Here is a 14,859-nt window from a genome sequence, read left to right as displayed (position 1 = left end):
GGGAAGCCTACAGGTGCTCCCTCTGTTTTATGGATGGGGGGGGGGGGGCAAAATGGCTGCGGATCCTGCCCATCCCTCTTCTCCCATGAAACCCACTGCAGGTGATAAGCTTTGCCATCTTCTGTGCCCTGATACTGAAGAAAGCAGAGGATGAAGATGAGGCAGCCCTGGAACTGGAAGACCGGTAAAGGGAGGAAGGAGGCTTGCAGAAGTTGAGAGGCAGGATGAATTGAAGGAGGGAAAGGGGCTTCCCCAGAGAGGGTTGGGGCCTGGACTGCCTCCAAGTAGAGAAGGGCAAAGGTGGCACTGAGAATGCCCTGCACCCACTGCAGAAAACAAACTCAAGTTCAAAAAATTCATTTCATGACAGTGGGCAGGCAAGAGGAAGGGTTTTCAGTACTACGTCTGTTCCCTCTTCCACCTCCTGTAAGGGAAGGTTATGCACACACAGAGAAGAATAACGCCTTTCCACTTTGGATTGGCATGACTAGGAGCCCACCTGGACCATTCCTCTGCTGCTTTGAGTGGCCCGGCAAGGCATGCAGGCTTGGTGGAGGAATCCAGTTGCTGGTGTGGGCACCTCTGGTTGCCAAGAGCAGGTAGCCCAGGGCCCGCTCTGGGAGACTCAGAGGATGCAGAGTGGCTACACTAGGCATCTCCTGGGCTTGGTAAACAGGAAGGAAACACATTGAACTGAAGCCCCTGCAAGGGCAGGGCTGGGACTGTCCCCTGTGGAAGGGGAGAAGATTGGGGAGGGACTAAAAGGTAGTGACTGGCATGTGCACAGTGGGGGTGGAGGAGTCACCACCCAGTGGCAGAGCAGCTGCTTTGCAGGCCCCCTGCCTTCCTAACTCTTGACACTCCCCATTAAAAAGATCTCGAGTAGTCTCTCTTTGCTCGTGGCCTTGAAACGCCACTGCCAGTCAGACTAGAGCAGACATATTAGGTTACCAGTAATTTAACCATCCTAAGGGACACTGCAGCTCCAGGGCTGGGGCCAAGGGAGTAGAAAATATGCTGGGAAGCAGTCCTAGGGCCCCATCCTGACCCACGTCTTCGACCTCTGTGATTGCAGGCTGTGCTCTTTCCAGTGATGGGAGGACAACTTTCTGCGAGGCCACCTTGGCTTTTGCCACGCCATGTGCCCAAGACCTCCAATCAGCCTCTCCAACATGATGTCACCCACACCTGTACAAAGGCCAGGACCATCTCTCTGGAGGAACGGGAGGGCACAGCATGGGAGGGGGACAGCGAAGTCCCATTCTGTAACCTGCCAATGGAGCCAACCCTGAACTCACTGAGTGTTGAAAGAGTTGGGATGCAACTCAGCTTGCTGAGGGTTTGCATGAGGTTAAAGTGGATAGAGAAGGGAACCTCCAAGATTGTCTAACTGCCTTTTGATCTCTGTGATGACCTTTCCTTTACTATTAGACTGATATTCTTAGGGTTCCTGACAATGACCAAACTTCCTGCTTCCCCCTCTTCCTTCTGAAGCTGAAGGAGAGAGGACATCTATGGATGTATCTCTGCCGAGAGTAAAGAGCAAGCATGACTCCCTTGTAGCTTTAAGATTAATTAGCTAAAACTAGGAACTCTTTTCTATCCAAGTATATATTTCTTATAATAAATGGAGCTTTATTATATTCCAATTTTAAGTACTCTGTGTGTGATTGCAATGAAGGCAAGCCTCCTCTCCCCAGTAAGAAGTCCATGTCTGCTGTGTGCTATCTTGCAAAGTGATTCAGCACTAGGCGCAGCCCACACCAAATAAATGGCAGGCTACAGTTAAGTGGTGTCCGTGGAAGCTCTCTTTCACTCTCTGAGGACTTCATCATTGGCTTCTCAGGGGCCCAGGCCCAGGACAGGCCCAGATCCAGACACCCATTCCCACTTCAAACGCCATGGTGGCCCCCTGGCAGTGACATGCAGTAAATTGTAAAACCTCTAGTCCAGAAGAATCATAGAACTGTAGAGTTGGAAGGGACTGTGAGGGTCATCTACTCCTACCTCCTGAGGAATCCCACTAGCACAACCTCCCTGGAAGGAGGGTCCCTTCGCCTCCGTTTAGAAACCTCTAATGAAGGGGAGTCTGCCACCTTCCTGTCTGCCCCACTCCCCAACCCCTTGAAGTCCCATTTCTTGTCACCCAAACTGCTTGGTTATCATACTGTTCTTTGGAGCAAGAGGAATGGGATGTGCCACCTGGGCTCTCAACATTTGCCTGCCAGCGTGCCTTTTATGCAGCAGACAATGCAGTTGCTCCTCCTTTCTTCCTCGCAGGGGTGCAGACAATGGCACCCTCCTCTTTGCAAACAAGAGGGCCCATCTCCAGCTGGAGCGCCAGGTGCTGCACCTGTTCAGCCTCTGGGTGTGGCGCTGCTCTGCTCCTCTTTTCAGCAGCTCCCCCACCTGCTTTCTCAGTTCGTGGGCTGAGCGTGCACGGTGGGAGGGGGGCGGTTTAGACTATTAAAGGGTGGCCCCGGGCCAGCTTGCTCCAAAGAGGGAGCGGCATGGGGCTCCCTATAGGGATGTGGCTCTGGCTCTGGGCCGCACAGGTCTCTTCGGAGGAATCGGAGCCCGCCTGCCTGCCCGTGGCAGGAGAGGACTGCTATCGGCTGCTCCGGTGGCCACAACCCGCCTTGGGTGCAGCGATTTGGTGCGGACGATCCCACGGCCGGCTCCTCCACACGTGGAACCAGCAGATCCAGGACGCCCTGCGCGACCGCCTGGACGACAGGAGCAAAACCTGGATCGGGGCTGCAGCAAAGGCGCTCCCAGAAGTGAGCCACCCTGGCAAAGGTGAGAGCGGGGCGGGGGCGCAGAGGCCCAACAGCAGCACCGCAGAAGAGGGACAGCAGCAGCCAATTCCAGTATACTCTCCCGGGATGTGTGTTATTCCCCACTCAGCATCTCTGACTCGCCCAGACGCCAAACCCCTCAGGGCAAGACCGCCACCCTCCCTACACGAGGTGGGACCACCGTCTCCTCGTGGGGATCAAGGCGGGGCAGCCAAGCTTCTCACTTCAAGGGCCCAGCCAGGCCCTGCAGACCCTTCCCTCCGCCGAGGGACCCCGCCCACCAGCGTTTCAAGGACACTCAGGGTGGCAACCCTCCTCCCATGCCAAGCCCCGCTGCTGATGGCTCAGCTCTGCAGTCTGTGACAGGCAGTCAAGGAGTGGGGAGGGTTCAAAATAATAATCATGCAAGGCTGTCCGAGGGTTTGCTACCAGGCACTCACCCTATGCAAAGGCCACCACTGGGAGACTCTAGTCTGGAGAGGGAGCGGAGCCCTACAGGGCAGCCTCAGCCGGAAAGCCTCATCCTAAGAAAATCCCTCAAAGGCAAACAACTGGCGGGCTGGTGCTGAGTGTGGGGTGGCGGGGAAGAGGGATAACCGTGTCTGACGGCGGCGCCTACTCTCCGCAGACCACTGCAAAGTCCTCGTCCGGAATGGGGACCAATTCTATACCAGGAGGGAGGAGTGTGACCAGAAGCACTTTTTCATCTGCCAGTCTGGTGCGTGAGTCTGCCCGCCCCCCGGGGTGGGAGTTCGCGCCCTCATTCACGGCCTCGTTCGCGGCCTCCAGCTTCAAAGAGCAAGAAGGACCTAGTGTCTGAGCTGAGGATGAGACTCTCTGGAAGCACGCCTCTGGAAGCACTCCCCACGAAGCACGCCCTTTCGAGGTGGCTGCAACCCCGGAGGCAGGGCCAGGGCCAGGCTCTCCCGAGGCGGCTGGGCTGGGCCGTCGCAGGTCCTAGAACCATCCCTGCCTCCCCGGAAGCGCCGCTTCCATGAATCCTCCCGAGCTCAACCCCTACTGCTCTCTGTCCGCTACAGGCCCCCCGAGGACGCCCGGAGAGACTTCCACGCCCTGGGTGGTAAGTTCCCGCCAAAGCAGGTGCCTGCACAGCCGTCGAACAGGAACGGGCGAAGGCTCTCTAGGCCGCCGTCGCTGCGCAGCGCCCCCTGGGCTGACTGCAGCGCACCACCGAGCAGCCGGCCCTGGTGACTCTCTCTCCCTGTCTCCCAGAGAACGACCTGCCAGCATTTGACGTGTGGCCCGACGGAGGCGACGCCCATTCTCACCGAAGAGCCGACGGCGACGGCTCCTCTGAGCGCCCAGCCCTCCGCCGCGACTCCTCCGCCGCCCAGTGCTCCTCCAGGAAGCAGCACAGTTCGCCAGCCGACCACCGCTGACATCCAGTCATTCCTTGGGACCAGGCCAGAACTCAGCACTCCCCGCCATCCGCTGAGCAGCCCCAAGTCGGCATCCAGCACCTGGCCAGCCAGCAACAGCAGCCAGACTCACCCCAACTCTCGAACCTCAGCCCCAGAGCCCAGCACTCAGCCGCTGCCCACCAGCAAAACCACCTCGGGGGGTACCAAAAGCCACGAGTCCAACACCAGCCCGGACTCCTTCACCTTCAGCCCTAGAGACTTCCCCCCTGAGGACCAGGGGAAGGTAGGGAGACATCTGGACTGGCACCTGCCCCCACCCTGGTGGCACCTTGTTCAGACAGGCTCTCCTCTCTCTCTGTCCCATACCCCACACCCTGCTCCGGAGATGCCAGGAGGTGGGGGTGGTGTGTGCGTTGCAGGATTCTTCCTTTGCACCTGGAAAAACCAACGCTGAGGTGCAGATCAAAGATGAGTGTGACTCGTATGTGATTTCCCAGGGATCCAAAGTCACTTAGTGAGTGATTTCCAGACTGGTTTTGCCCACAGCAGAAAGGGGGGCAAGTGGCTCTGGGGAGGTGTGGGGGGATGTGTGGCTCCCTCCCGCCTAGCTGCCTTTTCAGGTCTACCCCCTATAGGGTAGAGGAGCCTTCCTAGAATTAGAGATTTAGCGATAAGCTCTACTTGCAGGCTCACTGACAGCGTAATAGGGCAACCAGGCCCCCTTCTCCCCCAGCCCCTCTCACTCAGGGTCTGTCCCACAGGCCCTAGAGAAGGTGCTGCACCAGTTCAGCCAGGCTGTGAAGACCCCAGACCACCCTATGGCACTGGAGCAGGCAGCCCAGATGCTGGAGAATTTGACAAATTTCCACGCTCTGCTCTCAGACGATGCCCAGGTACTGGCACATGGCAGGGAGGGAGGGTGGGTGGGTGCGGCCTATTCTGCCAGTCCTTGGTTGAGCCAGGCTCTACCCAGGCTATGTACAGAGGCAAGCCTGCCGCTTGGCACAGCCAGCCTCGCCCTTGCACCCCCAAATCAGCCCCGCCAGATGACCAGCCCTGCCTTGTTCCTACAGGCCTCTGCCAGCCAGGCACTTCTCTCCCTGAGCTCTCAGCTACTGAGGGACCACTCTGCCAGCAATGCCTCCTGCCTAGACCTCGCATCACAGGCTCTTTTCCAGGCCCTCAGCAACCTCCTCCAAGCCTCAGGCAGCCAGGCACCCAGCTTCGGCCCGCAACAGGTGGGGAAGAAAGAGGACCTGCAGGGGTCGGGTGGAGGAGGCTGTTCTGACCTGCTCCTTCCTCCTTCACTCTTTCCCAGGCCAGCAGAAGGATGGGGTTGCCAGCTCAGGCCTGCTGCATGGCTGGGTTTCATTCTGAAGGCACCCCCTTTTTGTCCAGGCCTTCCCATTGCTCTGAGCCCATGGGAAGGGAGCTGAGCTTCCCAGCTCCCCACCCTGGCTCTGCTCAGCTCCTGACCACATCTGGCCTTTCTGCAGCAGGAACCAAAGGTCCTGGAAACAGCATTGGAAGCCCTTCCTCTGATCCAGACGGGGCTCCTGCTGGGAAGCTCCACCATGGAGGAATCCACAGTAACTGTGGTGTCTCCTGTGCTCAGCACCACCCTCAGCAGGTACCAGTCTCCTCTCTCCTAGGCACTGAAGAAGGGGGGGGGGGGCTTGCTCAGGGCAGCTGGGGAACTGAATGAATTGTTTGGTTGCCAATTACCTATTGGAATCCTTTTGGTACACAGAGTAAGACATTTTTCAGAGAATGCATCTTGGTTAGGGGACAGACTTTTATGAGTTACAATCTCACACACAGGGATGTTTGTACCGTAGTTAAGATAAATAATAAAGGAGTCTATTACATTATTTTAAAAATTATTACTACATTTATAACCCACTTTTTCTCCAAAAAGCTCAGGATAGCTCACAGACTTCTCCTTTTTCCCATCTTATTCTCATAACTACCCTGTGAGGTAGTTTGGGGCTGAGAGATAGTGACTGGCCCAAAGTCACCCATTGGGTTTCATGGCTGAGAGGGGATTTGAACCCTGGTCTCCCACGTCCGTGTCTCGCACTCTAACCACATAGCTGGATAGAAAAGTTCCAAGTTCTAGCCTAACAAGTCTGTACTAGAGCATGGTAGCCATGCTGGCTCCTGTCTTATCTCAGAGGATAATTCTTCTTGGAGAGAGAAATGTGAGAAGAGCAGGAAGTTGTGAAACAGAGTGCAGCCTGAGAATATCAAAAGAGATAGAGAGGTGAGCTGAAGAGGTTAATGACACAAAGGTAGTCTGGGAATCTGGAGGTCTCGAACTCTGTTCTATCTGTCCTAACCTACGCAAGACCCCTCTTCTGAAAATGGAGTTGCACTCAAACTTTCAACTGTAACCCCTCTCCCCACTCCCTACCAGGTGTGACAAAGCCTCCCTGCCCCATGCCTCCTTCCACCTGCTTCAGCCAAGGGGCCTGAACGTAACCTTCCCATCCAGCTCTGCCCTGGAGCCGGTTCTGAGCCAGCACCCTCAAGTACAAGTCCAGGTAAGGTGGCAGTGGCTTGCTGCCCACTGGGTCCTTGTAGGGAGACATAGTGCAGGGCTGGCAGGGCGTGGAGGTGGGGCAGAGGGCACCCCCACAGCTCGCTTTGCTCTCATCTTCACTCTAGGTGGCCTCCTTTGCATTCAATCCTTTCCGGCACCTGGATGGGAAGCCGATCAAAAGGACGGCAAGTATCGCTCTCATGGCCAGTGAGAAGTCCATCGGTGTCCACAATCTTACAGAGGAAATAGAGGTGAGAATGGATACTGTACTGGGACGTTCTCTCATCAGGGGGACTCTTCTCTCAGCACCCAAGTGGCATGGAGAAGCAGCGCTGTCCAAGGTCCAGCTCTGGATCAGAGATAAGCACTTTGTGCTGTATGGCCTGATGGGAGACAATATGTGCTCAAGGACCAGTGGGGGGACGGACGGACTGCAGGGCTGACCATAGGCATTCTGTCTGCTTCCAGATTGGGCTCAGTGCTGAGGCTAGTGCTGAGGCCCCTCACACTCACTTGACTGACAACGTCAGGAACTTTGACATTGTGGTAAACATCACATCAGTAGAGGATGCCCTGCTAGTATCGGTGGAATCCAGCACAGTGGTCCAGATCACCTTGCACCTGGGCCTCCAACCTGAGCCCAACAAGAACAGCAGCCTCCTCAACACCACCCTGCCCAGCAGCGGATGGCAAGAGGGTGAGGACTTGTTAGAAGGAAGCTAGAGGGCAGGTGCTGCTTTGGGACTTCCTATTGGAGCATCTGACTGACCTGTAGGAGAATAGTGCTGGACTAGAATGGCCATTGGCCTGATGCAGCAGGTTCTTCTTATGCTCATAAATACAACACAATGCTGCATGTATCCCCTTAAAAGTAAGTCTCATTGGAGTTCAGTGAGGTAACTCTCAGGTAAGTGGGCATAGCTTTGAGGCGTTAACTTCACCGGCTGTTCTGGGTTTCAGCCATAAGACATGACCTGTATGGCAGGCTTCCTCAAACTCGGCCCTCCAGATGTTTTGAGACTACAATTCCCATCATCCCTGACCACTGGTCCTGCTAGCTAGGGATCATGGGAGTTGTAGGCCAAAAACATCTGGAGGGCTGAGTTTGAGGAAGCCTGCTATATGGGAACAATTTACCTCTATAAATAAAAAGGGAAAGTTGCAAAAGTATACAGATTGAATCAGCTGTGTTTCAATTATTTAATTGCCCATTAAATTCATTTAATTGCAAATTAACATGGTGTAGTGGTCAGATTTGCACTGTGGGAAACATCAATGGGAAATTTGATTTAAATTGCTTAGTTAAATCAGCCCGTTTCTTCATTTACATAATTGACCAAACCACTTTGATTTAATCCTGTGCACCTGGGAGTAGGCATAGAGGGAGGGGCTTGAGGAGCTGGGGCCAGGCAGGACTGTGTCCCCCAGTGGGGGAAGGTGTGGGTGAGGTCAGTGGGTGTGGTCCCTCTCTGCTCTCTTTGACTCACTGCTCTTGCTTCAGAGGGTACCTACACATGGGTGATTCCTCCAGAGGAGCTGCAGCATCATGGCCTGGGCACCTACTACATCTCTGCAGAGGTGGCTCCCCTCTCTCAGGGCCCCTGGAACCTCTCCATTCACACCATCATCTCTGGATGCTACTACTGGTCCAGCCAGCATCAGGCCTGGAGAAGTGATGGATGTCGGGTATGCAGTAGGGTCAACCAGGCCAGAGGGCTGCAGGGCAGGCAAGCAAGCCTTTGCTTCCATGCTGGGAGAAAAAAAACGTAGGCCGGAATGTCATGGGGAACCAAATGGAGCAGAACTATTGGGACCTCATCCTCCTGTGTTGGTTTCTAATGCATCAGTGCTTCCCTCCCAGGTGGGCTCCCAAAGCACCCTCCACAGCACCCAGTGCTTGTGCAACCACCTCACCTTCTTTGGGTGCGTCGCCTTGGTCCTGCCACACCTGATTGACCTTCACAACACTGCAAAGCTCCTGAGCACCGTGGGCCAGAACCCTTCTGGGCTGGCCTTGCTAAGCAGCTTGTTGCTGGGCTATGGAGCTGCCCTCGTTTGGGCTCGATGGAGACAGAGAACGGATGTTAAGAAGGTGAGGGGAAAGGGCAAGCAAAAGATTTATGATGGTGGTTTGGGGTTATTAGCATTTGCAGGCCAGAGACACCCACCCCCCATCTGCCCTCATTCAGGCCCTTCTTGTCTGATGTGCTGAAATGAGGAACAATGAAAGTTTTTCATTGGAAATGCAAACGGGTCATGAGAGAAGACATTTTACACCGTCTTTTTAGGGTATGAGATATTTATCCAGCAAACAGCTGAGAGCCAGACACCCTGGAAAAGCCGACTTGCTGAAGTGGGGCTTGGCCATTTCTAGGGCCACCCACCCCATGTGTGTCTCTCCCCCCTCCAGGTGAAGGTCACAATCCTAGCAGATAATGAGGCCACCGCCTGCTTCCCTTACCTGGTGCAAGTCTTCACAGGCTACCGCCGAGGGGCTGGGACCTCTGCTAAGGTACGGGAGGGTCTTACTTCCCTGCAGGCCCACTTTGTACTGCTGATGGTACAAGTGCTGCCCATCAAGTTCCGTGACCTCGGGCACCTGCCCACAGAATCTGGGCTGAGTCTGGCAGATCTCTCCCTATCAGGGAGTAGGTGTGTGGGGTGCAGGCTTCTGTGTGACTGGCTGCATGCAAAAGCCTGTCTTTGATGACATCCTTCATGTGCTCCCTGCTTGGGCAAGGAACTGAGGAAAGGAAGCAATCCATGAACCCCACCCAGCACCCGCCCTCTTTTCCCTTTCCTTGATTGACCCCTTCTCCCTCCTTGGCTTGAGGTTATCCTGACCCTCTATGGGGCAGAGGGCCGGAGTGAGCCACACCTGCTACAGCACCCCCAGGGGCCCTCCTTTGAGCGAGGTGGGCGGGATGCCTTCCTCCTTGCCACTCAGAAGTCCCTGGGCAACCTCCACGCCATCCGCCTCTGGCACGACAACACTGGGCCCAACCCCAGCTGGTAAGTCCATGGCCCAGCGAGGGCTGAGGGTGGGGGCCAAGAGGGTGGGGTTAGAGTGAACCAGACAGCAACTGGGATGCCATGCAAAGAGGAGGTTGGAAGCACACGACTGGCGTGGGAGAGTCCGTTGGCAGCACCAGACCTTATCAGATGCTAGTAGGCGAAGGGACACTGCAGCTGGCATACCTAGTCCTCCCATGCCACGGGGTTGTGCTGCCAGGACCTGGACACATGCAGAATTCCCAGGTCCTCAAAGATACCTCCTTTCAAGCCTATGCTGAAGAAATTCACAATATCCCTGTCCAACTGTAGCAAAACTAGCATCAGGTCAGTTGGACATTCCAGGAGGACGATGGAACTGTGGCATGTCTTGTCCCACCCAAGGTTCATGCTCACCATGTTAAAGGCCACCTTTGGCTCCAGAGGCCACATTGTCATGTCAAATAATGCATATGACCCACTTTTGGTCTGAACCCCCAAACATAAAGGATACATCAGGGAGGGAATACGCTTCCATCTCCAGTCTTTTCCCAAAGCTACTGGGCAAAGAATGCTTTATGTATAGGTTAACTTGGAGCAAAGCTTCCCTTGTGCTTGAAGGAAGCCACATGCAGCACTCTGCTTTGGCAAGGTAATGAGGGCAGAAGGAAAAGATCCCCACTGCTTCCCTTTAACCTGCAGCTCTTGAGTGATGGGGGAGTGGGGGCAGATCCCTTGGCTGCAGCTAATGGGCACCACATGACTGCTTGGCAGTGCCACCCATGTGTGGGCAAACGACTGAAAGGCCTGAGCCTCCTGCAGGTTTGTGAGGCGGTTGGTTGTCTGTGACCTGTCTGCCAAGAAGAAGTGGCATTTCCTGTGTGACTCTTGGCTGGCAGCTGACCTGGATGACGGCCATGTGGATAAAGTCTTTGCTGCTGCCTCCGAGAGGGATCTCCTGTCCTTCAGGTAAATATGAGCCCCACCCACCCACCTCCTGCCAGTTTGTGGCATCTCTGGAATGTGTTTTTGCCCTTGGGGTTTTTCTGCCCCTGATCTACCCAACAGGTACCTAGCCTTTGACTGAATTATGCTAAGAACACCTGTGTGAAAAAGCAATATGCAGACATCAAGAAATAAAAGTCGGAACGGCAGGCTTTGTCCCAGAATCTGCTTGGAATGACGAATCTCAGACCCAGTGAAGAAAGTTCCTTTGACTATACACAGAGAGGGCCTTTCTCTCCCACCCATCTGGGAGTTGGGTCTTCCTTCCAGGTCAGAGAGTATGATGCAGCTTCCAGCTCCTCTCCATTCAGAAATTATGTGCAGCAGGAAAGGTCCCACCCTGCTCCTGGCCCTTGACCCTCTCTGGCTCAGCCCCCACCAAATACATCCCTTATCCCACTTCACCAGGTACCAGTTCTGGTCAGGGCTGGTGGACAAATTGACGCAGGAGCACCTGTGGCTGTCGGTGGTGACCTGCTCGCCCTGGAGCCCCTTCACCCGTGTCCAGAGGCTCTCCTGCTGCCTGGCCCTCCTCTGCTGCACCTTCCTCATCAACATCATGTTCTGGAGAAAAGAGGCAGGGTCCAGAAGCCCTGAGGCTGGTGAGTCGGCTGCCAGCTGGAGACTAGCATAGCCAGTGCCTTTCCTTGTCCCCTGCCCCAACATGATGCAGGTGGGCGCTGGGCTGGGGGCAGGTGAATGGGTGGGGTAGGGAAGAGGCTGGCTTCCCACCACTTGCCATGGCTCACAGCCCCCAAGGCAGAGCCCTAAAGGGTCCTGTATTTTTGCTCCTGTCCCCATGCTCCACCTTCCATGCATAGGGCTTATGTGTCTCTAAGTAGCAATGAGGATTCTAAGCTTCACAATGGAGCTGGGAGTCCCCCTCTGCACCCCGCCCAGCATTTTTGGCATCGAAACTGCCTCAGCCACAGAAGTGATCCTTTCAGCCACCCCCTCCTCCTGACTGAAGGTCTCTGTCTGCCCCTCCTCTGCCCCCCCCCGCTCCCGAGACAGGGCCTTTTATGGTGACTTGGCACGAGCTGCTAGTGAGTGTGGAAACAGCCATCTTCCTAATGCCAGTGAGCCTACTGATCAGCCACATCTTCCAGCTGGTCCAGCCCCCAGCCCCAAAGCCTCCGGCTGCCAGCCCTGAACTCCTGCAGACTGTGATGCCCCCCAAGCAGGTGATGCCCATCACACGAGTCAAGCAGGTGAGACCCCCTCCTCACAAGTCCCTCCAGTCAGCAAGAGGTTCTGAGCGGTCAGCCTCCACCCTGATGGGTGCTTGGCATTCTTGCCCTGCTCTCTCCATTGCAGGAGCTGGAGGAGACCCTGGGCTTCCTCTACAAGAACAGCCTCTGCCAGTGCAGAGCCATGGACAAGTTCCCTGGGACTTCTGAGCAAGTACCAGAGCTTGTGGCTGCTCTGTGTGACCTCATTGAGTCCCACCTCCATCACCAGAAGGACCTGGAAGGTCCCCCTCAAGGTAAGAGTAGCTTGTCTTGGCAACGGATGCAAACACAACTCCCTTCCTCTCAGACAGAGAGTGTGCCACCCTTCCTCATGCTCTGTGCACCAGTTTGTACCTTTGGGGAGCTGAGCAACCCTTGACTCAATTGGAAAGAAGAGGGGGAATTAAGGCTCTGTAGGGTGAGAGTGATGCCTCTTTGTACTTGTTTCCAGAGAGGCGCTTCAACCTCCACAGCTACCTGAGCCATGTGCTGAATGACTTGGGGACTCAGCTCTGCAGCCTGGATTTGTGCAGCTTTCCTAACCCCTATGACCACCTGCATGCAGTGGACCAACTACGGAGAGTCCAGCAGCACCTAGAGCAGCAGCAGGCCCAGCCCTGGCCCAGCACTGAGGGGCCTGGCAGGTAGCCCCCATTTGGAAGCTCCCCTCATCTATCTCTTCCCCACTCTCCTGGCCCCATTTCCTGGTAACATTATGCAGAGATTGCTCCAAACCCAAAATAGTACTTGGGGAACAAGATCCTCATTTGTAAGCTGCTGTGTGGCATCTACTGTACACACCCTACATATGTATACAAAGAAACACACCTAGCTAAGGTCAAAGTTCCTTCCATGAAATAGCTTGCAGGAAGAAACTAACCAGATATCTTCACACTCCAGGGAATGCCTTCAGGGGCTGGGCGAGGAGGCAGGTCACAGTTACAGGAGATAGAAGCTGCCCCCCCCCAGGACTCACCAGTGAGAATGGGGGTCGCATATGCAGCAGAGTGTTCATATGTTACCCAGAAACAGAGTGAGGCAACAGTCCAAGGCCACCACCGCAGTCAAGTTCAGGCAAGGTACAATGCAGCAAGGCAGGGCGATGAGAATCAGGAAATAAGGCACCAGAGACCTGTATTATTTCCTGCAACTAGAAGGCTCACTAGGGAGGCTTTATATGGTACTCTTGTCTCCTAAACTACACTCATCCACAGCCATTGACTGCTTCCTCACAAGCAGACTGCTGCCTCTGATTCCAGAGACTGGCAGGGGGAGCTGTTCCACCCCCTGTTCTGACAGTTCCAGGAGTTTTTCATCAGGTACTAACCTGGAGGGCCCCTGGATCTATAGGGTATCTGGTTCATCTTCAGAGGACTCTGTGTCTGGTCCCATGTCACACTCAGACCCAAAGCCAGCCAGTTTTCCCAACCCACCCAATAATGGTCTTTTTCTTAACTGCCTATTGCTTTTTCTGCTTGGTCTGTGGGACATTTCCCCTCCCCACTGCACAGTTCCCTCCCTCCACTGGTGTTCCCAAAGGCTGAGGTGCCATTTATTCTCCTGTCTCTGTGTCTCAGGTCCACCGGGCCCAGGAGCGAGCTCAGCAGTTTCCCACTTGAAGACCCTGACAAGGAGAGGCCGCCGTTCTCCCACTGTCTCCCCGGGAGATTCAGCTTTGCCTGCTGGCTCACAGTGGGGAGCATCAGCCTGGTTTCGGCCTTCTTCACAGTGCTCTACAGCCTAGAAATGAGCAGGGACGAGGCTGGGCACTGGGCCGTCAACATCCTGCTCTCAGTGCTACAGAACATCTTTGTAATGCAGCCCCTGAAGGTAACCTGGTCTTATCTGGAGTGCAGCTAACCTCTCCCCACACCCTTGCCAGACCCAGAATGTCCCCTCTTCTCCCTGCCTCTACAAATGTCTTTGGTGTTCTGTGATTCTGCAGCAACACTGCAGGGTCAGAGCTCTGCAAGGATCCTCAGACTCCACATAAGTCCAGACTCTGGGTTTAATGCTTGTCCATCTCTCCCCCAATCCGCACTGGTAATGGGTATAATGTTACTAACCATTCCATTTGTGGTGGGGCCCCTCCTGCATATTCTGCTAAGAGGGGCCCCAGACACCTGCCCTGTGGGGCTCCCCAATGGCAACCCTGTTCTCTCTCCTTCCCAGGTGTTGGCTCTGACCTTCCTCTTCTCACTGCTGCACAAGAGGGAGTTGTGGAAGGACAAGGGACAGGAGCAGCAGCTCTGGTGGGCCCTGGGCCTTGTCACAGGTAATTCAAGCTCTCCAAACCCCCCTCCCTGCGCCTCCATCTGCAGTGCTTGATAGGGCATCTGCCTGAGTGGCCTCTGACCAAAGAGGGCCTTTTTCCTCTTGCTTGGGACTTACTCCAGCTTTCCTCTCCCTCTAGCAAGGGGCCTACAACTGGAAGCTTATGGGCAGAGAGACTGGGCAGACCCAGCTTACAGACCCCCTGCCCTCCAGCCAATGGTGCGGCCAAAGGAACGAGCCTTGAAAGAGAAGAAGTTGTACTCCTTGATCAGAGAGATTGCAGGTGAGACCAGGCACGAAGGCCAGTAAGGGTGTGGATGGGTTGTGCAACACTTCCTGCTCCCTCCCCACACCAAGCAGGGGTGAAATATGCTCAGCAATCACACTCCTAAGCATCAGTGGTTAGGGAAGCAAGCAAGACAGAGAATGATACTGAGGCCAAGGTCAGAATGGTGGGAGCGGCAGTTGCCTCTAGGAACACAGGAAGAAACTGCCACATACCATGTCAGAACATTGGGCTTACCTTACATTTTCATCAAAAAATTGCTTTGCACAGGTAACTACCATAGAGTTATCAAAATTTTCAAAAGTAGGGGGTCCATGGCTTGGCTTTTGAAAAATAGGGGGTCCTCAGT

The 14,859-nt window shown here is 54.9% G+C and overlaps 1 protein-coding gene across 1 annotated transcript in view; it reads left to right on the top strand.

Moving 5' to 3' along the window:
* Positions 1-14,859, top strand: part of PKD1L3 (polycystin 1 like 3, transient receptor potential channel interacting) — a 32,365-nt gene that overhangs the window by 12,023 nt on the left and 5,483 nt on the right. The window contains exons 21-44 of the mRNA XM_082232552.1: positions 102-184; positions 2,281-2,368; positions 2,556-2,799; positions 3,427-3,516; positions 3,839-3,879; positions 4,032-4,463; positions 4,942-5,073; positions 5,254-5,418; positions 5,677-5,810; positions 6,597-6,723; positions 6,848-6,973; positions 7,191-7,419; positions 8,224-8,408; positions 8,584-8,814; positions 9,133-9,234; positions 9,556-9,734; positions 10,536-10,682; positions 11,127-11,320; positions 11,733-11,929; positions 12,036-12,204; positions 12,402-12,594; positions 13,528-13,780; positions 14,123-14,225; positions 14,364-14,507. Of these exons, the coding sequence (XP_082088678.1) occupies positions 102-184; positions 2,281-2,368; positions 2,556-2,799; positions 3,427-3,516; positions 3,839-3,879; positions 4,032-4,463; positions 4,942-5,073; positions 5,254-5,418; positions 5,677-5,810; positions 6,597-6,723; positions 6,848-6,973; positions 7,191-7,419; positions 8,224-8,408; positions 8,584-8,814; positions 9,133-9,234; positions 9,556-9,734; positions 10,536-10,682; positions 11,127-11,320; positions 11,733-11,929; positions 12,036-12,204; positions 12,402-12,594; positions 13,528-13,780; positions 14,123-14,225; positions 14,364-14,507 (3,988 nt within the window). The remainder of the gene's footprint in view (positions 1-101; positions 185-2,280; positions 2,369-2,555; positions 2,800-3,426; positions 3,517-3,838; positions 3,880-4,031; positions 4,464-4,941; positions 5,074-5,253; positions 5,419-5,676; positions 5,811-6,596; positions 6,724-6,847; positions 6,974-7,190; positions 7,420-8,223; positions 8,409-8,583; positions 8,815-9,132; positions 9,235-9,555; positions 9,735-10,535; positions 10,683-11,126; positions 11,321-11,732; positions 11,930-12,035; positions 12,205-12,401; positions 12,595-13,527; positions 13,781-14,122; positions 14,226-14,363; positions 14,508-14,859) is intronic.

Source organism: Podarcis vaucheri (genome assembly GCF_965113315.1).
Source record: "Podarcis vaucheri genome assembly, chromosome: 7".
NCBI classification, from domain to species: Eukaryota; Metazoa; Chordata; class Lepidosauria; order Squamata; family Lacertidae; genus Podarcis; species Podarcis vaucheri.
Note: the sequence above shows the minus strand (reverse complement) of the source record. Positions and strands in the feature narration are given on the sequence as shown.